This window comes from Chelonia mydas, chromosome 26 (genome assembly GCF_015237465.2).
Source record: "Chelonia mydas isolate rCheMyd1 chromosome 26, rCheMyd1.pri.v2, whole genome shotgun sequence".
Lineage (NCBI taxonomy): Eukaryota > Metazoa > Chordata > Testudines > Cheloniidae > Chelonia > Chelonia mydas.
This window is the reverse complement of record NC_057859.1, coordinates 6,202,408-6,228,201: the sequence shown is the minus strand read 5'-3', so window position 1 is coordinate 6,228,201 and position 25,794 is coordinate 6,202,408. Positions and strand designations below refer to the sequence as shown.

Below are 25,794 nucleotides of genomic sequence, written 5' to 3'. Positions count from 1 at the left end.
ATTTTCCATCTCTGCTGCTGTGGTTTTAAGTATGATGTTACATAGGCCGACTTCACCTTTTATAGACTCTGCCAGGAAAAGACTAAAAGAGGCGGATTCTGATCTTGATTGCACTGGTATAACTGCGCTGACTTCACTGTCTTTGCTCCGGATTTACCCTGGTGTAACTCAGATCAAAATCTGGCCCTAACTTATTATGATCCGTGTGGAATCAACATTCTTTTCCCCCGTTGCCCCAATCCAGCCACCCTTATCCTGTGGACTTGCAGGTTATAAAGTGATTTCATAGCCTGTGTCCATGGATAATCGTTTTGAGTAAGCCCAGAATGTCCTTATGGTATGGCTTTATATGAAGGAATAATGGCTGTTTAAAACGCACACACAAACCCTTAACGAAACAGAGTGGGTGATGTCCCCCACACCGTATGTCTCCCACTAACGGTTTATGGGAGTTGGGCATGCATGTTTTGGTGGTTTCTCCATGTTGCATATACATATTCATCCTGCATTAGGATTAATAGGTCTTACAGATCTGCACTGAGGGCAGGACAGACCCCTTACTTGAATGCTATGATTCATAGATATTAAGGTCAGAAGGGACCATTATGATCATCTAGTCTGATCTCCTGCACAATGCAGGCCACAGAATCTCACCCACCCACTCCTGTGATAAACCTCTCACCTGTGTCTGAGCTATTGAAGTCCTCAAATTGTGGTTTAAAGACTTCAAGGAGCAGAGAATCCTCCAGCAAGTGACCCGTGCCCCATGCTACAGAGGAAGGTGAAAAACCTCCAGGGCCTCTTCCAATCTGCCCTGGAGGAAAATTCCTTCGACCCCAAATATGGCCATCAGCTGAACCCTGAGCATGTGGGCAAGATTCACCAGCCAGATACCCAGGAAAGAATTCTCTGTAGTAACTCAGATCCCACCCCATCTCTTCTTTAGTAACATTACCAGTTTAATGTAGCACTTGCTGTTTTATCAGAAGAAACGTAATGGTCTAGCCTGCTCCGCAGAAAGAAGCCATTCTCTTTTGACAGCAAATAAAGCCTTTTCCTAAAGCACGTAAAGGCTCAGTCTGGGAATAGACCTTCTAACAGATTTAGAGTCTGACTTTAATGATCCTGGATTAATCCATTATTATTAGAACATTAGGTTGCATAAATATTTGGCTGGCTTAGCTCTGCCTAGCCCCTCGGGAGAGGAGGGAGAGCATGCACAAATATTGTAGACTGGCTAGCAAATGGTTCATCAGCACTCCAGATTGTGTTGGAATTCCAGTCTCCTATAAAATCAGTGAAGTCTCCATTAAGCATTGTATAGTGCAGGGAGGGGTTGGGGAGTGTGGTGTAGTGGTTAGAGCAAAAGAGACCGAGCTGGGATGGCTGGGTCAAATTCACAGATTCTGCCACTTGGCCCCTTAGGCAGGACGTTCCACCTTTGTTTATCTTCTGTTAAATTGGGTTAATAATACGGACCTGAAACTTGAGGTGAGGCTATGGTTTAAAAAAAGTGACTACAAAAATCCCGTCAGTTCTGCTCCTTATGTGTGTTCAGAGTCACACTGGCTTATTTAGCTGCAAGTGATTCTTTTTACTGCATTTCCCTCCTGTTAGCCACAGAAGAGGAAGCTGGAATTCATTCTTGGTCATGCACGAGCAACGGAATGGCTCACTATGTGCCTATTATAGAATCTTTATTACCAGGGATGAGCCAGAAAGAACCCAGCTTGATTCTCAGATATCAGGCTGAGTTTCCAGCACTGGCATCCAGAAGGAAATATTTTTTGGACAAACTTGAATTGAGGGTCATTTAGTATGTGTCTACACTCCAGTCAGTGGTGTGACTGCAGCATGGGTAGACATACCCAAGCTAGCTTTGATCTAGCTTGCTCAAGTCACAATACCAGTGAAGATGCAGTAGCACGAGCTTAGATGCTCTCATACGTAGCTCGGCTCCTGGATAGGATTGCACAGCCCGTGCTGCTGCAGCTTCACAGCTATTATTATTTGAGCTAGCTTGATCCCAGCTAGCTCAGGTATGTCTACCCGTGCTGCAGTCACATCCCCGATTGCAGGGCAGATGTATCCAGCGCGATGACGATCATGGAACCACGCAATGGACACATGCTTAGAGTGCTAGTCTGGAACTTGGGCAACCCACCGCTGACTTCTTGTGTGATCTAGGCCAACCCTTTAATCTCTCTGTGCCTCAATTCCACAGCTGTAAAATGGGGATAATACCGTAGAGGTGTGTTGGGAGGATAGGTGCATTAACAGTTGTGAGCTGCTCAGATACTCTAGTAATGGGGCCATCTAAGTACTATAAACAGTTGCTTTTCACACTCTTCGAGGTTGGCAAAACTCTGAGGGAAAGTGCTCGATTACTGGGATGAGATCGCTCGTTATAAGCGTAAGTTACTGTTGCTGTCACTGGAGGCAAATGCCTGGGTAGAAGTTTAGTCTTTTGACAGGGGGGTAGGACCGGAACGTGATCGAGAAGTTGCAAGTACCCGATGTCGGCAAAGGGTAGTTATTGCTCTTTGATGGGCACAAGGTGTAGACTGGAACTGCGTGAAACCCGTCTGTTCTGCTTTGCAGGGTTTCTTCAAAGTATCTGGGGGAGATGGGAGGGAGTGGTTGATCCATGGGTTCTCCCCACCTGAGTCTTGCTCTTAAATTTGAGGGACAAACGGACCCACCGTTTCAAAGTGAAGCTAGGCCTGCTGCACTGAGCCCTGCCGGGTTTTGCAGCAAAGACGGGTAAACTTTGAGTTTTGCGCGTTTTTTCTAAAATGGCTCAGATTTACTTCAGAGGTCTGTTAACCTCAGTGGCTGGACCCGTGTGAGTTGTGAATACGACTGGGTTTCACCCTGAGCAGTTCTTGATGCTCTAGCCCAGGCACACCTCTCACCCCTCCCCAAATATTCTGTGTTCATCGCTTCTTTCCAGAACAACTCCCCCCACCCCTATTGCATGTGTCACAATTCACAGCTCTTACAGATGGCACCATGTATATTTATTTAATTGCTCCAGCATTCAGACTGCAATCTGGGGTCAGTCTGTTTAATCTATCCTTCTTTGGGGAGTCAAACCCGCCTAGGGTGACCAGATGTCCCAATTTTATAGGGACAGTCGCAATTTTGGGGTCTTTTTCTTGTAGAGGCTCCTATTACCCCCCACCCCCTGTCCCGATTTTTCACAGTTGCTGTCTGGTCACCCTAAACCCACCGGTGTTTTGCAAGCGTAGGTCCTGACTCATTCCTTTGCATCGTTCAGTTGCCAGCAGAGATGCACTAGGCGGTGCATATGTGGCAGTTCCATGGTGCACTTGTTACCTTGGAAACCACTAGCTCTACATGTGTGTTGCTTAACACCCTGTTTGCTTTCATTTGGATAAATCTTTAATTCCTGTGCTGCCCTGTCTCCCCTGGATCTATTCAGCAGTGTATCCTCAGTACGTTAATCCCCCCCCAACCCCACCCCAGTCCTCCCTGCCTGCCATGCTGTCTCTGGTTCTTACAAAGTCCTTGCTCGCTCGGAGCAAGTTTGCAAAACGATGGCTAATCTGAACAGCTCATGCTTTTAAAAAAATATAATTATATATATGCAGTGCCGCTTCCACCCAGCTGCAATTAGCAGCTAAAACGTGACGCTTAGACCTTCCATCATCAAAGCACTCAACAGACGGTAACTAATTAACTCTTTCCCCCTCCCCCGTCATAGTTTGTTTTCCCTATTTGACAGCTAGGGAAACTGAGTCACGGAGCAGTCTCGGAGGGGTTGGGCCTTTGTGGGTATGCAGAACTGTAGGTAAAGGGTGCAAGGAATGCCCGTGGTTTGACAATCAGTGTCCAGTGTCCATCCCCTGCAATCACAGGACCACATGGGATAGAGAAGAAGGCTGACCTGGAGGTTAAGGTACTAGTCTAGGACTCCTTTCAATTCTTGCCACTGACTTCCTGAGTGACCATGGCAGAGTCACGCCATTAGTCTAGGGATGTCCATAAATACCCACAAAGGACCATCGCAGAAGATGGGGTTGGATAAACCCAATGGGAATAGATGGTGCACCTTGTAAAAGGACAGTGCCACTTCCACTCCAGCACGGGCTACCCTCAAGGAATTCTGTCTGGAATGTCTCCAGGGATTTCCTCGGCACCCCTTCCCGCCAGCACAGACGCAATATATCCTCAGCCCCAAGACCACACACAGCAAACCAGTGGCAGAGCAGGGAATAGAGCCTGAGAGTCTTGGCCAAGCAGGCAGTTTGCAGGTCTGAGGCCGTTGGCTCTTTGGGCTCGTTACTGCTGAAAAGGCAAGGGAGAGAAACTATGGAAAGCTGAGGTAGTTATACAAAAAAAATTAAAGAATTTGGGATAGTCGCTAGGAAATGGCTTTCCCTTCTCCTCGTTCTCCCTTCGTTGTCTGCAAAAACAACGTACGTTCCTCTTGAGAAGCGAAAGGATTGAGGAGTTTTCTGATTTAAACCGAGTCCCTTCCCCTCCATTAATCTCTTGGACTGATTCATGCCCAGAAAGCTGAGCAGCTCCAGCCTCACTCTGGGCTGATTCCCTCTCTGGAGTCTTGACAGGAGCTAATGCTGTTAGCCCGTGTCAAAGGAGGGTTTAAAAAAACAATAATTCACCAGCATCAGGGCTCCTGTGTCATTTGCAGGCTGGCAGTCTAAAATGCCAGCGCCCCCTTTGCTGGTTCTCGGCATGCAACGATGTCACTTCTAGAGCGAAACTAGGACGGGTTTAAAAATCTGGCCTGGTGCAATCTCAGGAGCAAGCATGCAATGATTACAACGGCTGCCTGTAAGGCAGGACTCCTAGGTTCTGGGGGTCCAGTGACCAGAGCCAGGAAGTCAGGATTCTTGCTTTCTGTTACCAGCTACGGAAGATGCTGTAATCTAACGACCCCCTGCTTTGTTGAGAGGCAAGCTGGTTTCCCTCTCTGTTGCATGGGAGATGATAATACCCACTGAGAAGATTTCTGCATGTCTGTGACAGGCTTTTCTATCTTTGGCTGGAAGGTGTGGGATTGTTTCTATTAGGATGCCTTTTGGGAATGCCTTTGCCTCCTGGCTGAGGGAATCTTTTGCTCAGGCTTCGAACAAACCTCTGGCATTTTCAGGCTTCCCTGAGGAACTCCACACCCCGCAGTCCTCAGCAGGCGCTGGGGTGTCCTGGGCCTCTGGAACGGAAGAGCTGGAATACCATCACAGAGACCGTTTTTGCAGTGTTTCTGGTCCAGCCAAAAGCAGCAAGTCACTATAACATGTGAGAGCAATGACCCCAAAGCACAGCTCAGGGGGGTTGACTGAACCCGAGAGACGCATCCATCGTTCTGCTCCAAGCTGAGCCAAGTCGTTTGTAGTTCTCCTTTTGCTGCTAATTGCTTTGCCATGGCTCCTGTATGATGCACATGGCATGCACGTGGAGGGTTCCTTTGGCGGTGTAAAGGGGTCTTAGAAGGTAGAAACATCCCCCTGACAATCCCCCTCCTCCGGGTGGGCCCAGCAGCCACAGAGCTGATGTAAGAGTCCTGCTCCCAGCCCCGACGGTAGGGAGTACCGCCTGAGTCCAGGCTGGAGTGTGCATGACAAGCAGAGCGTAAGATAGAGCAGCCCCAGGATAGGAGGAGAACAAAAGTGACTTAAAGTGCCCCCACACTGCTGCTTCCATCCCTGCCCCAAGCAGAGAGAGACAGTAACTAAGAATCAGGCCTTAACTCTGTGTTGATCTAGGGCTGGGTACCACACTGCCCCCTGACGTCAGTGTGAACTAACTGTATCTTGCTGGGGAGCAGGGGAAGGATCACGCCCACGCTCCACCTTCAGGGCATATCCAGGTTCAGAGTAATCAGTCCTGCTACGTCAGATTGGGGGGGGGGGGGGAATCCAAATCCCCAGTGGGAATGCAGCATGCCTGGCACTGATACAATCCCTCTTCCCTCACACAGAATGGCCTAGCCTGACCAGCCCAAGGCTCTGTGCAATGCCGCCTTGATAGGCCACAATCTGTACCGAATTCTGAGCCTGCTGTTAACTTCCCTCGCACTTGATTCTCGTGTTTGCTGTTATTTTTTAACAGTTTTTTTTTTTTTTTTTTGCATAAAAGCACTATCCTCTCCCCAGAGCCTGCCTGTAGCGAAGGCATGGTCTGTACAACTGCAATTATTTTGAAGAACAGATGGAGTGAGGAGCGGAAAGTCTGTTAATAGTAATAGAAATGCTACATGTTAACCTGGACAGCACACGATGACAGTCCCATGACTACACGTTCTGTTCCCACCAGCTGGGCGCCGAAGTCGAAGCAAGAGATTCACAAACACAGCGTTCAGCCACGTACCCACCTAAAGTTAGAACTCAAATTCCTTCACACTTGCAGCCTGGGATATTTTCCCCCCCACCCTCCCCCCCAAACTCCAGTTTCAGTGTTGCCATCCAATATTTTCATTGTGTGATATTTCAACCAATGTTTTGGGCTGTGTCTACTAGTGCAGAGCAGCATTAAGTATGGGGAGTCATGGATTAGCAATTAGAAAACAGAACTCGGAACCAGGAATTGCCAGATTTTAATCCCACATTTGAACCTTGGTCTGGTCCTGGGAATTGCAGGTGTACCTGGCCTCTTTGGGTCAATCTCTTAAGATCTTTGTGGCTTTTGTCTACCCACAAGCTTGCACCAGTTGGATGAAACAAGATTAGTAAAATCAGCACAAACCCGTATGGACACCCATATTTCAGTCTGAGTGGTTTATTTCAGTTTAGCTTAAACTTGGTCCTAATAGATTTATCAAGATAAACTGAAATAAGTGTCCACACAGTTTTGTTTTGTTTGTTTTTTGCACTGTTCTAGCTAAATCTCTTTAAGTTCACACCTTAAATTAAACCAGCACAACTCTGCTGGTAGAAAAGCCCATAGACGCACGTTCACTATCTGTGAAAGGGGGCGGATCGTGATTTATCTCCAGTGGGATTGCTGAGGTTAAAGTGCCATGATATCACTGTTCATTTGTATTGTGGTAACACCTGGGAGCTCCAGCCATGGGGCAGAGCCTCCCTGTGCGAGGTCCGGTACAAACACAGAATTGCCCCCAAAGAGCCTTTCATAGGTGACAAGGGCATATAGCTACACAGCTCTCTTTCATTTCAGTGGGAGTCACGTGGCAAAATTTCTTAGCCAATGTAGGAAATTTTGACCCAAGGTGTGCTAGGGAATCGATGCCACCAGCCCGCCGCATTGCTGGCAGGCTGCTGGATCCATCTTGAGGTCTTATTAGCCTTATTAGGTCCCTTAATGATCTAAGTGTTTGCAGGATCATCTGGAACCCTGTATCCTGCCAAGTCCACTCAGCTCTGTAGGCACTTCTAGCTCAGCATCCAGAGGTCCTCAAACCCAGTCCAGGGTGGCAAGGACCAAACTATTGTTACTATCTGTCAGCAGCCGGCAACGAGGCACCTGTAGGTTCGGTCAGGTGTCCACATTGCAAGAACCACCACTGCTAGTGTACACCTGTTCTCTGGATAAAGAAAGGCCTTCCTCTTCCAGGACTGTCAGTCCAGCACCTTTCACAAGCCCCAAGCTTATGTAAATGGATCAAAATAACTGAGAGGGTCTGGGTCATTTTATGGCCATCAATAGCATTTGTAGCAAAACCAGCTAACGTGCTGAGGTGGGTTATTAAAACACATTCCTCCGGTAGGGTGACCAGACAGCAAATGTGAAAAATCGGGACGGGGTTGGGGGGTAATAGGAGCTTATATAAGAAAAAGACGCAAAAATCGGGACTGTCCCTATATAATCGGGACATCTGGTCACCATAGCCTTGGGTCATGACCTGCAAGGGTCAGACAGGTTCACTTTTTCCACTTGCAACCCATTATGGAGCTATTTTGCCTTCTTGAAGTATCGCTTATGGCCAGACGCAAGGTGTACTGGACTTAAGAGAGCTCATCGGCCTGCTCCGCCCTGGAAGCTCCTGTGCTCGGCTGAATTAATTCAGTCAGTGTTTTGTTTAGTCAGCGGGGAGACTTTTTTTCCCTTGCTCTCCAGACTGTTCGCACAGCTGACCCAGCAGGATAGTGCGCAGGGGCTGTGAGAGTCTGTCTCTGAGATTAGACTATATCCTGTCCCTCATTTCCAGTGGAATGCAGGCCTCTGTGTGGAAAGCCCCTTGTGTCACGGCACGTCTCTCTGTGCTACTCTGCTATAGGATGTGGTTAGTGAACGGTTGGGGAAAATTCTCTCCGGTGCCTTGTATTTGGACGTATTACAAAAGCCCATTCTTCCTCTGCGAGCTCTTGGAGGAAGTTTAGGCCACGAGGAATAAAATGTCAGGAGAAGGAATCCCGGCTTAGTGAGAAGTACTTAGTAATAGGATATGTCGCATTTTTACAGCTCATTTAATCGGAGGATCATACACAAATATAACTGTTACGGGGGGGTGGCAGAGAGAGAGAGAGAATTCAGGGCTGATGAAAGTCCTGGACTGATGCCCTTGGAGGCTGACATTCCTCAGGACAGACACAACATGGCAAGAGGTAGACTCTGTCCTAACCTGTGATTAATTCCCACAGTGGGTATATCTACACAGCAAAAGCTCCGCACAGGCTAGCCTACACAACCTAGCTTGAATCCAACGAGTGCAGGTAGTGATAGCAGTGAAAAGAGCTCCGTGCAGGGGTCAGAGTGGGCTAGCGAGCTGAGTGCATACCTGAGGTCCATGCTGGGATTGTATTACCCGCACTGAAGCTTCACTGAGTTAGAGGCAGAGCTAGGAAGAGAATCCCAAAGTCCTACTTCCCCATCTACTTTGCCCTCTCTCCCCCAAGAACATTTACCTACTACTGAATTGTGAAAGCACTGTAAGCCTGCGTGTTTCAAAGGTTGGGTGTGGTTTTTTTATATTGCAGAATAAGGAGTATGTGCTGATCATGGTGGATCCAGATGCCCCGAACAGAGCTAATCCGAAGTACCGTTTCTGGAGACACTGGGTCGTCATTGACATCAAAGTGAGTACTGGCCCTGTTTTCCTCTTCTCTCTCCTACATAGGATCACACCAGTGGTGTGTAAATTAATGCGTTGAGTGACATTTAACTTTTTCCTCCAGCCAGACCTTAGCCTGCGCTCAAATAAGGATTAGTTGTTCTTTTAAGTCAGCAGGGCGGCGATGGGCTAATTTGCGGGGTAGCCCCAAAAAGAGACTTTACAGGACTGCTTCTCCTGAGTCTTACTCTCCCTCCTCTGGTTCATTCCTGTGTACGGTTTCAGGTTTGGGCCTTGGATAGCCACCTTGCAGGGTAGGGGAACAACAGGCGCAATGTTTCCTTACCATTCACCAAGGGCTTGTTACAAATGATCGTAAGTGGATGCATGGATACAAAGAGAAGAAAACCTGGAAGCAAGCCTTGCCCAACTCTCCATGTATTATAAAGCTGAGCTTTACATAGAGGAACGAGGGCTTAGTAATTCATAAACTCACTAATGCCCCTTCTTCAGCTCCCACTTGTCCTCCTCCTCCTCCTTTTGTAGACTAGATGGAGATACATCCTTAGCAGTTGGGGGAAGTGAAATCACAGGTATTCTACACTGAGCACCTTCTGCTTCCGTCACCTCCTGATACTCTGAGCCCAGAGTCTCAGGAAGATAAACATTTTGTCTGCACGTGACTTGGAGCGCTAGTATGCAGCAGGTGGAACGCAGTGAGAATGGAGCAGATGGGATGGGTGGCGCAGACAGTGCAATTCCAGGGGCCGAACTTAGGTCGGATGGGAGCAGCTGCAACTCCACTGACCTGGATGCTGGTTCACCTGCTTCCTTCAATGCTGAATCTGGCTTCATACAGCTGAGCTTGAGGGAAACCCATCTTCTTGCCTGGCTTGCTGGTTGAGGAGCTGGGCCCTGAGCAGATTTTGGAGGCTTTGGGGTTTCTCAGCATCAGGAATACAAATTAAAAGCAGAGCTTATGGAGGACAGGAGGTCAGGTTAATGCTGGGGTCTGTGTTGTGTTGACTCTCGGTCTGTCCCGTTACCGTCAATAATCCTACCCAGCGTGAGGTTGGTGCTTAGTACAGGGTGTAACAGCGAGACAGCACTTCCCTCTGTATCCTGTCGCTGTGAGTTTCATAACTCTCCAGGAAATCCCTGTCTTTTATTCATTTGTACTGCCCAGGGTGAGTGTATTTTGAGCAGTTACCTGAGGGAATCAGAACAGCTGGTCTGCTTCAAGGTGGTTAGTTACTCCCCCAAGGAGATGTTCTCAAGTGTGTGTTTGTGTATGTATCAGTCATTCAGCATGGAACAAATGAGCATAAAAAACAGTTGGTGTGTGCAATGGGATGAGACCGGTAACTCAGTTTAGAAGCCAGTAGGAGGGGCGTAGCTTAGCTGTTACATCAGCTCTTAACATCAGCGACCTATGCATCACAGCTGTACTTCCTTGGAAACCCAGGTTCAAATCCCAGCAGAGCCTTCTCAGTGTTTCCTCCTCCTAGGCTGGATGCAGTACACTGAGAACTGTACAGCACACAGGCCCTGTACTCCCTTTGGATGAGCCCCTACAAAACTGGTTCTGTGTGGCCACCAGAGACCCCACTCCCCATTCTTTGATTGCCTCTGTCTGGGGCTTTTCATACATGCCAGCGTTTGACCCAGTATTCTTGGCCAAAAATCGCTTTTCCTTCCCTTCTCAAATTGTGTGTAAAACGTTGTATGCTCCTCTCCAGAGGTAGCTGCATTTCTGTGGTTCTGTAGGTAAAGCTCTCTGGGGTGAAAGGTTGCCATATAAATGTAAAGTGGCAGGATTATTAAGGCAGGTAGGCGGTTGTTTACCCAATACATTACAGTAGAGCTGGTCTGAAAATGTAAATCATTTGTAAAGGATGTTGGAGAAATAATTGTTTTCAAAATTTCCCATAAAAACTTTTTTTTGACTGGGGGGAAACCTAAACTGACAACCTAATATTTTTACAGAAAAAAAAAAGTTTTTTCGTTTATAAAAAAAAAAAAAAAAACTTAAAATTTCAACCAAAACTAAAATTTTCCACATTTTTTGTCAAAATTATATTGGCAATGGAACATTTCAACCAGTTCTACCATAGATTCTGGGATTTTCTCCAGTTGAGATGACTCAGGTAAGGTTTATTTTCAATGCTTTTACACTTTCATCAATCAGAGAACAGGGACTGTCGTTTCTCTGGCCCTTTCCTTTAGCGTGATGCAAGTATCGGATGGGAAAGTAAATGTCATCTTTGTTTAAAAACCACCCTTTGCATTCTGTAGTGCAGGTTGTCTGGAGAAGACCTCCCTCTCTAGTGCTGTGGGTAGTCGCCTTGTCAGAAACTTCTGAGGAAAATAAAACAGTCATAAAACAAAAATCTGAACACACATTTGAGTCACTTAATGGATTGCCATGAGTCAGTGTCCTGGAGCCGACCCAGGGATAAGTAGCAAGAATATGCGATTCAAGGATCAAATTTCTCACAAGGAAATGATCAATGAGAATTTACATTGGTGGCAAGGGGAGAGAACAAATAGGAGGAATAATTTTGCTTTGTCTGAACAGTCTTGTAGGTACAGAGACTTGGGAGGTGAGGCCTGGATTCTGTTCCCACTCGCTCAGTGTGCAAGCTGGGGCAAATCACTTAACCTCCTTGTGCGGTAATGGTGGTAACGATGCTTGCCTATCTCACAAGAGCGTTAGGGGGCTTAATTTGTGAATGTGTTGTGAGATTCTGGCATGGAAGACACAAGAGAAGGAGGAAGCATTATTATGATTTTTGTGCTAACTCCCTTACATTGTTTCCAACCTTTCTCTCATTGCATTATCAGTTTCTTTAGAGAAACAACATTTAGAAGAGCAGCTTGTTTCTCTCTCTCTTGCCTGCTTTTATTTTATTTTATTTTATTTTTTAAAGATTAGGTGTTTCAGCTCTGATTCAATCTAACTAATAATTTTAGTACTAAAGTCTAATTAAGATATCAATTAATTTGCAGCATGCATTTAAGAAGAAATATCTAGTCATTCTCCTCTTTTATTCTCTGAAATTACTGCTAAGGGCGTTTTGTACAGATACCTTAATTAGACTTTTTATTGTTAATAGGAATATTAAGCAAATTAAAATTGGATATTAATACTTTCCATGCATTTCCTAATTGGCTAAAAAAATAAAGCATTCAGAATAATTGCAGAGATTCATGTACAATTTTTTAAAAAAATCTTTCACAGGAGCCCTTCTGCATTTCTAACAGGGTCCTGAAAGTCTCTCATTAATTTTTATATTTACTAAATGCAAAAAGGCCTGAGCTCATTTTTTCCATTCTGTACACAGATCCTTCCGGTGCATTAGCTTTTACTAATTATTGTCGTCTTTGCAAAAATAAAAGAGCTTCTAAAGGAAATCAGGGAGGGATTCGGATTAAAGCTGCGTTCTCGGCAAAGTGGGTCCATCCAAATGGCAAGGCAAGGTTTTCTTCTGACACTTTTGGCAATTCTGTTTCCATTCCGAACCAGAAAGCATAAGCGGGTGGGTGGGGGCAGGCGGAGGGTGATAATCTGCTTACCTGACTAGCTCAGAACCTCCAACAAGGCTGAGAGAGTTTTCATTCTATCGAGGGGCTAAGCTTCTGGGGAAGGATGGGGTGTTCTTATTTATGTCGGTCTCCCATCCCGAATTCACATAACTGGACTAGATAAAGCCCAGGACAATAGATTGAAGAGAAGAATCCTGCACTGGCCTCCAGGGCACAGACAAAGTGGGACCAAGTTGCGCTTTTCCGTCTCTAACTATGGTGAGTCTGTGACTAGAAACAGGGCTGGATCCGGTCGAAAGCTCTTTATTAATGTTTGTTTATATTGCACTAGCAGCAAGGGACGCCAGAGATTGCGGTCTTATCAGGCTAGGTGCTGGACAGACACATAGGGACTGTATCTCATTTACATCAGGGCCATTTACACTCGCTTCAATGCCCCTTTTATATTGTCAGTGTGGTGTAATGGGACCAAGGTATTCAGGTACTACAGGTGCCTAAGGTATTTAACCACATAAGATGCAGCCAAGCAACTAGTGGGATATTTCTGGCTCCTATTGATTTTGCAAATCTCATTGGGTGCCTAGCTGCATTGTTAGGCACTTATTAAATACCTTTAGAAATCTGGCCCCTGGTGTAAATGAAAATCCGTTCCCTGGTAAATTAAAGTCTCTGCTTCAGATAGCTTCTATTTATGGTCTTGTCTGCACACCAACTGGCACTGAAATGATTTAGGGATTGTCTACACATGGAGCTATTCCAGAATAGCGATTGCACTTTAAATTCTCACCCTGCCGTAATCTGGAACAATCTTCGTTCGTAGAGAAACCCGTGGTGGTTTTAATTCAAACCTGTTGTTATTTTGGTGCACGTCTGAGTGTGGAAACTCTCTTATTTCAGATTAAAAGGGGCTTATTTCAATTTAGTATAAATCATCAACTTGCATGTAGGCAATGCCCATGACCTTAGCTTCCAGGACAGGAAGCATGGGATAGTAGTTAAAGCACATGAATGTGATTCTGAAGTTCTATGCTTAAATCCCAGCTCTGCCACTGACTCACTCGGTGGCCTTGGGCTAATCGCCTTGCCTTGTTGTGCCTCACTTTCTCCATCTGCAAAAAGGAGTATATACTGATCCACCGGGAAAGCTTAATCCACTAATACAGCCACTGAAGCACTTTGAGTTATTCACAGGGACACCATTAGAGAAGTGCTAAGTACCATTATACGTTCTACAATACCTTGGCGCTCCACCAAGTCCTGGTGTTCATGCTGAATTTCCTTTTGGAGGTGTGGGTTTCAGTCCGAAGCATTACCACTATCCGATGGTTACTTTTAGTGGCTTAATCTATAGAATACCTTCTGCCATACAGCTCTACGTTCCCTTATCAGTGATGGCTACGCTGTTTCTCGGATTGTCAAACACGAGAGATGCTTTCACTCCCGTTCAAAATAATTTAAATAAAAATGTTGCTACAAAGTGGAATAATATCTTTTGATGAATGTTTTTAAAGCCCTTTAGGTTTTCATGGTAATTTGCAGTGTAAAATTATTTAGAGATAAGAGCCAAATTAGCTCTTATAGGCGGAGGTCGATATGTCCCGTTATCCATGCAAGCAGTGTTTAAATATAATCAGCCTTTACTCTAATGCAGCATAATTGTTCATTTGAAATAGGCTTTTTTTTTACTCCATTCAATGAGTCATTAAAATATTCAAAGAATAATGCAGTGAATTGGAAATGAATTTATCACATTATCCAGTATATACTGTAGAGCATCAGGTAACTAGGCAGGGACTGAACCAGTTTACAGAGAAATCCAGTAAACAAGGCTTTTCATTTTGTATTCAGTGGGGAGAGAGAAAGAAGGGAGAAAATACCGCCCTTCAAACGGAATGTTTTACTTCTTTATTTTTCCCCCCATTGTAGGGGAAGGGGTGGAGGGGGAGAGAGAGCAAAAAAGAGAGAGAGAATCCAGAACATTTGTACTCCACCAAAGCCTTGCTGTTTTAACTTTATTTTTATCAAAATATGTTTGTAACCGAAAGTTGTTATGGAAACCAACTCTGCCAGCCAGAGAATTCCTACATGAGGCTGAGTGCAGAGAAAGAGAGCGAGAGACCCACCCTGGGTCTGATCTGTTGCTTGGCAGAGCTAGCCCAAGGTTTTGCACAAGTGAAGAGGTTTGGAGTATTTGCAAGATTGCTCAGGAAAGTGAGATATGGAGAGGTTAAGAGCCTCACTCAGGGTCAGATAGAGTGAGTCAGTGGCAGAGTTTGGAATTGAACCCAAGATTCCTGACTCCCAGCCACCACCACCCCGCCCCTGGCTCTAACCACTAGATTATTCTCCTCTCTGAGAACTGGGAAAAGAACCCAGGAGCCCTCATCCTCAGTCCCGTAATCTAACCACTAGATAACACTCTCATCCCATATGTCGACCTTCCACTCAAGAATCATCAGTAACCCCCAAGTTTACATTTCCTCAAGCTGATGATTTCGAGGCACCTTTGTGAATCTGGCCTCTAAATGCTGTTTTCCTGAAAAGAAACTCTCTTGACGTAGGTGAGAATGAGGGGGACCGGCTGTGACTGTCCTGTGACAAGGGCTTGCTGCCTCCTCTCGGAGCTCTCCAGGTGTTCTCATTAGGGGCATTCTGATGCCTGAAGGTGAAGCAGGAGGCCGGTAAAGGAAACAATCTGTTCAGCAAGGAACGCAGCATGCCGACAGCTGTTCCTTCTGCGCAATATGGTAGCTGTGTGAAAAGAGGGCCCCAGTAGGGCGTTAGGCTAGCAAGCTGCTTGTGTGATACTAAGAGAGAGGGGCTGCTTTGTCAGCAGTGATCTCTTAATCCCATGTGTGTGGGGCTGAGGGCAGCTCCCGAGGAGGCCGCTATCTCTGAAGGGAGCAGCCCCCAGTTAGGGGATGCTCGATCCACGTGCCAGGGCCATTCACCTCTGAGGGGTTTCTCGAGCACTTTACTTTGATACCAGTTGAATTTTTCAGTGTATTTCCTTGTATTGGTTAATAAACAGGTTCTGGGTTGCAAGTGTCACCATAGAAACAGGTGCTAGCTGAAGCAAACAAGAGCTTTATTAACCTGAAAAGTTATGGAATTTTCAAACGATTAGAGGCAGGGGCTGGAGCGGAGGCTAAAGGTTTGCTAGGGAGGGGGGAGAGGAGAATCATGCACTAGCGTTGCCAGGTGCTTGTGTATGTATATATATATCCTATAGCTCAAGCAGCTGGATACAGGAATGGTTGGGTGGAATTCTCTGGCCTGTGGATCAGGCTGGATCAGACCACAGCGGTCCCTTCTGGCCTTAACATCTATGGATCTCCCTTCCGTCTAGTGTTCTGTGCTCAGACACAGGGATACCAGCTGCAGAGCCTATCGCTTCCGGGCAGACAAGGCCCAGAATGAAAGCTAATACCTTATAGATTATGAAGTGTCTGCGGCATGGACGGTCTCTTAATCTGTGTTTATATAGGACCTAGCACAGTGGGGCCCCAATCTTCACTGAAGCCTGGATTCCAAGGTGCTATACCCTTTAGATACTCCTTGCTCTGGAGAACTTGCAATCTAGGTGCACGTAACATCATAGTGACGCATGGTACTACTGTCGAGAGCATACAGACGTTGCCCTTCACCTGAAGAGCTTAGAATTTAAATGTCATTACAGTGAGGTTAGATTCACCTCTAGACCTGGCCTCTGCTTATAAAAGAGACATGTGAAGGTGGTGTTTGGATTCTCGACAGGCACACCTGGGAGCTGTTGTATTCTGAGCTACCAATCGTTTAGCTTGATACATTTGATGGGCCAGATCCTCAGGGGTAATTCTTTATAGTTCCATTGACTTCAGTGGAGCTGTGCTGATTTACGCCAGCAGGGGATCTACCCTATATCTCTAGCTAATCTGTGGCATTTCTAGGAAGTCAGTGATCTTGGTGTCTGAGGGCTGATGGTGAGTAGTGCCTTAGCATTGTAAGAACTACACAGGGCAGCTCTGTGCATGGTATTTGTATTGCTCTGAGTCCAATGGGAATGTATAAAAAGAAGTGCTTGCTACAGCCTAGGAAGGGATAAAAGAACAGAGTATATTAGACAAGCAATGAGTAATAAAACAGAATCTTGAACCTCTAGGTCACTTGTTTAGATCCAGCTTAGGCCAATAGTTAGTGAAAGCCATTTCTGCTTCAGTGCCTTTTGCTGGCCCTTACGTGAAATGGGCTGGGGTTAAAGCTGGTCAGGAACTTTTTGACAAAAGTTTTTCATCAGAAAATACTGATTTGTTGAAATGAAGCTGTTCCCCGGAATGCAGTGGGTTCGAGGGAACTTTAACCGAGAGGCTTCTCGGGTACAGGCTGGAATTTCTGGTCAGAGAGACAGTGAGGTGCTAATAACTTGGGGGTTCAGACAGTCACCTGTGATGGGGAGAAATGGGCTCAAGGCCCCAATCTGGAGCAGCGCCTTGAACCCAGCAGAGTGCTGTCACCCCCAGATGACTGGCTAGTTTGGGGTCTGTCTCTCAATTCTCCTGTTGAAGCTGTTGCACTTTGTATAAATAAATAATTGTTTATTAAAAAAGTTTGTATAATAAACTATTTAATAAATAGTTATTAAAGCAGGGACTTGGACCTGACTTTCCCACCCCCTAGGTGAGCGCCCTACCCTCTGGGCTATAGAGTCAGTCTCCCTCTGTCTCACTGAATATTTATTTATTGATACATACAAAAAGGTACAGCTCCCAGAAGAGATCTTGAGGGAGACCCACACAAAAATGGCCAATAGCCAGGGATTAGGGCAGTGATTCTCAACCAGGGGTACACAGAGCTCGTCCAGGGGGTACATCAACTCACCCAGATATTGGCCTAGTTTTACGACAGGCTACATAAAAAGCACTGGTGAACTCAGTACAAACTAAAATTTCATACAGACAATGGCTTGTTTATACTGCTCTGTATACTATACACTGGAATGTAAGTATAATATTTGTATTCCAATTTATTTATTTTATAATCGTATGGTAAAAATGAGAGTCAGCAATTGTTCATTAATAATCTGCTGTGACATTTTTGTATTTTTATGTCTGATTTTGTAAGCAAGTAGTTGTTAAGTGAGATGAACCTTGGGGGTACACAAGTCAAATCAGACACCTGAAAGGAGTACAGTAGTCTGCAAAGGTTGAGAGCCACTTGTGATGGGTTTCCCCTGGGGTGCCATGTGGAACTGGGGTACCACTGAGCCCTCTGACCCACCAGCCTGAGCTCCCTCTCACACTATGCTGCTGTGACAAGCTACAAAGTCCTCCAGCCTGCACTTTCACCAGCATTCACACAAGTAGGGACACACCCAGCTGCAGTTACACACAGGATATCTAGTCACCAGATTCCCAGCTAGGACCCCAGAGCAGTACCATCCTGCCCTGGTCAAATCGGGCCAGTATATGGATTTAATACCCAGTCCGCCTCTCCCTCAACGTGAAGAGGACTGTGAACACTTGTGGTAACCAAGCTGAGATTTCCCCCAAACACCTTAGTCACACACACGCTGGTTTGGATTAAAACAAAATAAGTTTATTAACTACAAGAGATTTTAAGTGATTATAAGTGATAGCAAACAGATCAAAGAAGATTACCTAGTAAATAAACAAAAACTCAAACTGAGCTTAACATACTAGATAAATTAGCAAATTCCCACCCTGAGTGATAAACAGGCTGGCAGATTCTTAAGGCACAAGCTGCCTTTGCTTTGCAGCTTGGGTTTCCCAGGTTTTCATACACAGGCTAAAAATCCCTTTAGCCTGGGACTATCACTTCCCCCAGTTCAGTCTTTGTTCCTCAGGTGTTTCCAGGTGTGGTGTTGTAGGGAGAGTGAGGTACCATCATGACGTCATTTCCCCCTTTTATATCTTCTTCCCACTTGCTAGAAAGCTCTCTTGCTGTGACCTGAGTCAAGCAGTTCCCATTGTGTAGTGCTATCTCTGAGAGGTTTCTATTGTACACAGTTCCTGGGGTAATCCTTGTGCTTGTGTGCATTTCCTCAATAAGCCATGAACATTGTTTGGCCTTTTTACGGTTGTACCTGAAAGGCTGCTTGTGGGTGTTCTCAACCTCACAACATGTTCCAGTAACACATACATAGCCAAACTTCATAACTTCACACACGATGACAGCATACACAATCCACTGTGATATTACTGTCTAGCAGCTCAAGACTTTTAGAATGATACCTCACAAGGCATCCTTTGTGCAAAATATATCCTAATTATATGACAATGGTGAATAAGGGGATGCCAGGGTGTCACACTGCTGGATTAGGGTACTCAGCTGGGATGTAGGAGACCCGGGTTAAAGTCCGTGCTCCAAATCAGGTAGCTAGGGACTCAAACACAGGTTTCCTACATCCCAGATGATTGTTCTAGTCACCTGGCTATTCTGGGGTGCACTTACTCTGGTTTTTCATTGAAAAACTTCAAAAGGTCTCTGTTTCATCCTGATATGGAACAGAGAGAATTTCTGAATTCTCGAAAATATTTGAGGGACAGGAAAACCATTTCCTGCCCAGTCCTTGTTTGGGGCTCAGTCCAGTGTCTATTGGATAACCCCCAGATCACAAAAACGACCCACTGTCCCAGCTGGCTCCCTGGCTGGCAGAGAAGCCAGGGACTGAAGGGATCACAGAGACTGTACTCCCCTGACAGGGTGTCCCTCCAAGTCAGGATTCTTAGGCATATTGGCATTGCACAGGAGGGCTGCAAGCCACATGGTACCTGTTGGTTTACTGCACAGGGGCCATAAGTTTCCAGGGCTGTTGATCCAGCATCTTCCATGAGAATTAAATCCATGTAGACATGCACATGCCCCCACCTGCAGGCACACACATGCCCGCCCCCCCTCGGAATAGCAGCTCTTATTACAGAATCCTAGCATCTCGTTTATCCTTTGTGGTCCAAACCAGGCACTCTTTTCCCACCGCAACCCCCTTTTGGCCTCTCTTTTCAACAGAATGATGCTGCTGTTGGATCCAGAGTAACACTCACTCAAGCAATCCCTTTCAGTTCAGAGTTTATCACAAGAGGTGTGCCAAGTGCCTTATCACCTCCCAGATCAGCTTTGTTTAGTCAGTTGCTGTTTTTGTGAGCCCTGTTTGATCCCAGCTCCCCGCTGACACAGCGGGCTACGCTGCCTCTTTGTAGTAACACTACAGATGTAATAGTTAGTGACTCTGTATTGTTCTTTCTTGCTGGGCCCTTTGTAGTCTACTTTTTGGTTATTAAACTGAGTGTTTGAAAGGAAAAGAACAGAGGGAAATGTGTTTTAATTGATGACTTGGTTTCTTGGGAGGTTTATATAATACTCAATTCCCTAGAGTAGTTTGTCACCATTTTTGGTAGAAATCTAGGGAAACTTTTATTAATAAAAATTAAAACCCAACAAGTAGTTTGGAAACCATTGTTCGGATGCATTGTTCTTTATTATTTGTATAACACCACTGGTGTACCGGGCCCTCGGCAGATACATAGCAAGACTGGATCCCTGTCTCAAAGAGCTTCCACTGTAAAATAGCAATAACCGGGGCCTAATTTGTCCATGGTCACCTAAATAGCATATGCAAGTCAGCACTTGGACATGCGAAATGGGTAACTATGCGCATGAGTGTCTGTTTGCCTGGCAATGCAAGACTCAGGTGGACAGTTCAGCCTAGCCACTTCCTGAAACTGAGCTTTCCATGTTTAATTTAGGGATTTAAATGTACCTGTACCACGGCAACAAGCAAATGTGCCACTAATCTCTTTCCATAACAAATCCCAGAGTGTTCAAGTCCACATGAACGGTTTGTGGATGGGCCAAGGAGGCCAGGGATTGCTCTTGAAGCGTTGGTTCAGATCAGGGTGCTACTCTGTCCAAATGCCCTGAGTTCAGGAGTTGCTCCAGTCTTGTCTCATCTCTAGAAAAGGAAGAACCTAGCAGGTGCTCTGCCCATAGGAACACCCAGGAAGAGAGTCTAACAGGGTCTTGGGTAGAGCACGTCCTATAAGGTCTCCTGTCTTTCTTCCCAACTTCCACCTTGTGCACCCTTCATTCTGCCACCTCAGCTCAACCTGATTCTCTTACTTATAATCCTGCACCTTTTGCCTGCCTCCCCCTGCTCCTGGAATGGCCTCTCCATGCTTGCGTGCTTAGCAATCTCAAACGTTTCCCTGTTTGTTTCCTCCACCAGTGATTTGCTCACCACGTTCTCCCTTGCTACTAGACTATAAGATCTTTGAGGCAGGGAACTTGTTTGTCTGTAAAGTGCCATGCACATAACAGAAAGCAGCAGCAGCATTCACATTATTTAATGGCATCCTGATAAAGAAAAACATTCCCCGTGATCCAGAGAGATCATGAGAGATCGTTGATCCTAGATAAGTAAACAATTTGCCGGATAAGTACATTTTTATGCACCAAACCCTAGCATCTGTGCCGTGAAATTTCAGAATCCTCTAAACTCTGTCTGCAGAAGGCTTAGACCAAGCCCCAAAGGCACACATTTCGGCAACAAGTTCCTGTGTTTAACAGGTTTCCAATGAATGGTATTAGAAGTTGAGTGTCAACTGTTGTTATTCATGCTCCGCAAACAGATGGGGTTTAATTGCTATTACTTTCAGCTTAGCTGCAAATTTCATATAAAAAGAGCTTTTTGGTAATTGTTGTAAAATAAAAGTTCAGAAACTATGTATAGAAATTATAGATCAAATGTATTTTAAAGATCAAACTGTTTATATTACCTTTTAAATATAGTCTTTAGTCATCAGCATTAGGATCAGTGAGTGACTGAGGGATACAATGCCACACTAGGGCCTGATATGCCAGAACAATATGACAGCAGTAACTTATTACTGATGGAAAAACAACACCAAAATGTGATTGGCCAAAACTGGAGAAGAATAGAGCTGCTAATCTTTGTAATTTCAAGGGCACCATTAGGGCAAAATGCTGCTTTCACGTAGCTTCGGAGAAAAAACGAGGTACATTGAATGGCTTTCTGAAGGGAAGGAGATGAGATGTTCGCATCACAAGCGCTGGGAGGGTTACAGCGTCTCATTAGTGCTGGGAAAAGGTTGGACAATAAAGAGGGAAGGTGGGGAAGGGGTGCGTGTGTGTGTGTGTGTGTGCGCGCACGCGCACCCATGCCTGGGGTGTGGGATAGTGTGTATAGTAAACACTGGTGGTGGTGGTGGTGGTTTTATCTTCTTTACAGCCCCTCTGTCATGGTTTAATCCACCATTGGCAATGGTCCTTCGCCCTCCAGGCACACTTGGTGCCACAGCCCAGCTCCATCGTGACAAGGGCCCCCTTCCTTTGTTTGGTGCAGAAACTGATGGGGAGGGACACAAAGAGGGCTTGAAAGCAGCCTGGTGCCCCCTGTATTCACAAGCCAGCCCGCCTGGCCACTGGCGTACATGAGAGCACATGAGGTTGTCATGATACGCATCCTGGCCTTAGTGCCTGACACAGCGCCTGGTGTGTCCGGCTACCCCATGCATCCTTCACCAAGGCCCCGTGAAGAGCCGTTATTCAGAGTGCTTGCCCTGCCGTAGCCCATATTCTGGCACTCAGAGGACTCAGCCCTGGCACACTTTTCACCTGGGCTTGGGTGCCTGAGACATTCCGACTCCCAGGGCACTGGAGAATCCGCTGACGTGGCTTGCAAAATAACCAGAGCGTAAAACAGTTAAAACAACACAATATTTACTGAAAAGCCCGGGCACGACGTGTGTTTGAGTAAAAGGGCAGCGCCTCTTACTGAACCTATTCTTTCCCGACTTGTAATTAACGCTCGCAGGTAATTACGCTCCTGAGCCTCTAAACCACAGCTACGAAACAATTCTTCCAGGAAACACAAAGCCACTTAAAATGAGAAGGGGGAATATTATGTGCAGTCAGAACAGTCGAGGCCTCATGGGTGTCCAGCCCACTATCCCTCCCATGGTGCCACAGGGAAGCAAAGGGGGTCACCTCCCAGATTGTGAGTCTGGCTGCAGGAAGTGAGAAGAGGCGATGGGGACCATGGGGCTGCTACAATCCTCAGAGCACCTTCCTCTGTCCAATCAGCAGAGCTGAGCCGGCATGAGGGGGGAAGCGAGCTGCACCCCGTAAAGGAGTGCAGTAAGCTACTACACACCATGGGCAAGGGAGAAGTAGGGGGAAGATTGTGACTGAGTTCCAGTCTCCTAAGGCTGCTCCTATGATGGGGCAAGCTTGCCCCAGACTTGCAGGCCAGAGAGGTAGGATAAGCGTTTACACTTCTAGGGCCTTCTCCAAACCCAACTTTTTGCGTTCCACCCTTCATCTGTGCTGGCCAAGATTTTCAAAAGTGACCAGTGAATTTTTGGTGCTCAACCTGCGATGACTTAAAGGGGCCTGACTTACAGAGGGTGGGTGCTCAGAACTGGGCGCAAATCAGGCCCCATTAAGGTGTCTCTATCTGGCCAGCCAAAAACTTTATGAAAATCTTGGCCTCTATCCCCAGGTGACGGTGACTAAGGGCCAAACGCCCTTGTTGCTCCTTAATGACCATACGTGACTCTCTGGATTCCTCCCGATGCATTCCTCCCCCCAGGAGCAAAATGAACCAACAAAGAACAGACTCTTATGGCAGTGCATGTATTTAGCCAGACCCGGTGGTTGCTAAGTGAGAGATCACACATCCCTGAAAATCAGACAGTCCCCTCGCCAACACGTGCATGACAGAAAAAAGGAAGTAAATACACACCACTAAAAAGGTGACCTTTGCCACCTCTTACTGCCCAGTTAACCCCATCCATTCTAAGGACGGGGGGAAATGGTAGCATCTTGAGACCACAGCACAGTGACTGTCAGCCCCCACGGAACAGTCCGCACATTCCTACCGCGGTAGCCAGGATACGTCTGCCTGTCTGCATAGCGCTGTGTCTCTCCATCCTGCTCAGACCCCTGGGGTGGAATGGTCCTTATGTGCCTCGCACGGCGCTGAGTGTGCTGTTGGAACTTACTCTTGGAGGTATCTTTGTTAACTGAGCACTGGCTCTTGTATAGATGGCTATGTTCGCAGTGGCTGCTGCAAGGAGATGCAATTTGCCTCTCCTTGCCCCCGTGGGCTCGTATGTATGTGTGTGTATTGTTTTAACTTTCCCTCCACCGGCTGGCTTTCCAGTGCTGCAAGTGCCATCTTATCATTTGTACCAGCAGAACCTAGCCCCTCGGGTCGGGGCATGTGTGTGAGAGAGAGAGACGGAGAGAGAAAGAGAGAGATGTTTGTAAAGCTCTTGGGGCTGCATTCGGGCTGACAGACAGAGCCACAGCCGCGAGTGATATGATTATTATCATTATACTGCCAAGGATCCAGGACAAGAGATGATTCTGACTGCTACAAAGTGGTTCTCGTAACCAGGGATTGCAGACGGCTAGCTACGAGCAGCCTCTTCCGCGTGGTTGTCACCTGTCAGAGGCTGCCCTGTGCAGCATGCAGAGCAGCCCATGCCCAGAAGCTGCCACTCTTCTGCCGCTGGGACAGTGGTTTTGATCAAACTGTGTTTCTATTTATTGTGCATTTAGCTCTACTCACCAAATTTTCTGGGTGTAAATTTAGTGCCAGGGAAGGGGCTTAACTGCAAGCCCTGGAGAAGGAAGCCCTCTCTTTATCCACAGAACAGATAAAGCATAAGCAGCTGCAGAGAAAACTTCCCACACCCCTAGCCAAGATGCCAGGCCTCAGAGTGGAGCCGCAGGTTTTGCCTCTAGACTCGAGGAATTCAATCTGACACTGCCAACTGGGGCCACCGGAGCGGGTGGTTTTCATGGTGCTGATGAGTCTCACCAGGCTCCTTTCTAGAGCTGGGTGAATGCTGCACAAAAGGTTACTTGGTTATCATTAATCGCTTTTATTACAGTGGTGCCTAAGAACCAGCTGAGAATGGGCTCCTATTTTGCTAGGCCCTCTACAAACACAGCGTAGTCGACAGTCCCTGCCCATAAGAGCTTATAATCTAAATAGGGGACTAAATGCAAGAATATTTGGTTCCAGCTTTTTAAAAAGGAATTTGCCTGCACTTGTGTTCATTCCCATTTTCTATTCATAACTGTTCCAGCAGCTGGGCTAACTGGTACAATTACCCATGAGAAGCAAATTGTAAATTTAAATATTTGTCCAAAAGGAAGTTCTCAAATCGCAGAACTGGCCAATAAAAGCAGTGCACATTGTGAGTGTGACATTCAACAGGCCGCAACTCAGTATTTGTGCTGTTGGTGATTAAGTTGCACAAATCATCCAATCAAGGAAGAGAAACAATATCCTGTGATTCCTGAAACTAACAAATGCATCTGGAATGTTGAATATTCATAAGGAAGAGTTCATGAATGATCTGTAGGTCCAAGACCCGCCTGCTTGGAGGTATTTGTGAATAACTTGGAATTACTAATACATCTGAGAATCTTGCTCTTTTGTTCATGGAGAGAATAGAGAGGACAAATTCATCAGGGTGAAACTCACTCCTGTGTAGAAGGCCAACATGAGATTTATACACCACTTAATCTCACAGGCCATATATGTAAAGATATTTAGGCACCTAAAGTTGCAGATCCTGGAATTTTCTAAAGCATCTGTGCTTCTAAGAATAATTAAAGGATTGGGAAACATGCTGTATAATAATAGCTTCGAAGAGCTCAATCTAGTTAGCTTAATAAAGAGAACTTTAAAGAGGGGTGACTTGATCATGGCTTGGTACCTACATGGGAAATAAATATTTGATAATGGGATTTTTGGTCTAGCAGACAAAAGTTTAATAAAATCCAGTGGCTGAAATTAAAGCGAGACCAATTCAGGCTGGAAAAAAGATGTACAATTTTAAGTGAGGGTAATTAACCACTGGGCTAACTTACAAAAGGGTGGAGGGGGAGGGGGAGGGGGGAATTCTTCATCAGTGGCAGTTTAAAAATCAAGATTCAGTGTTTTTCTAAAAGCTCTACTGTAGTTCAAACAGGAATTATCTGGGGGAAGTGCTATGGCTTGTGTTATACCGGAGGTCAGACTGGGTGATCACAGTGGACCCTTCTGGCCTTAGAATCTATGAACGGCAATGGGAATTAGGCCCCTTTTGAAAATCCACTAAGGCATCTGTCTGCATCTTTAGACATCTAAATACTTGTAAAAATCTGATAAGGCATAACCCTATTTTGAGAGTTAAAATGGCGCATAAGCCCTCTTTGCAGGGGTGAATTTCACCCAG

General features: G+C 46.0%; 1 protein-coding gene across 5 annotated transcripts in view; it reads left to right on the top strand.

Annotated features, from left to right (window-relative positions):
• PEBP4 (phosphatidylethanolamine binding protein 4) overlaps positions 1 to 25,794 on the top strand; it is a 210,658-nt gene that overhangs the window by 79,421 nt on the left and 105,443 nt on the right. For all 5 annotated transcript variants that reach the window (XM_043536176.1, XM_043536175.1, XM_007068327.4 and 2 more), the window contains exon 4: positions 8,925 to 9,023. In XM_043536176.1, the coding sequence (XP_043392111.1) occupies positions 8,925 to 9,023 (99 nt within the window). The remainder of the gene's footprint in view (positions 1 to 8,924; positions 9,024 to 25,794) is intronic.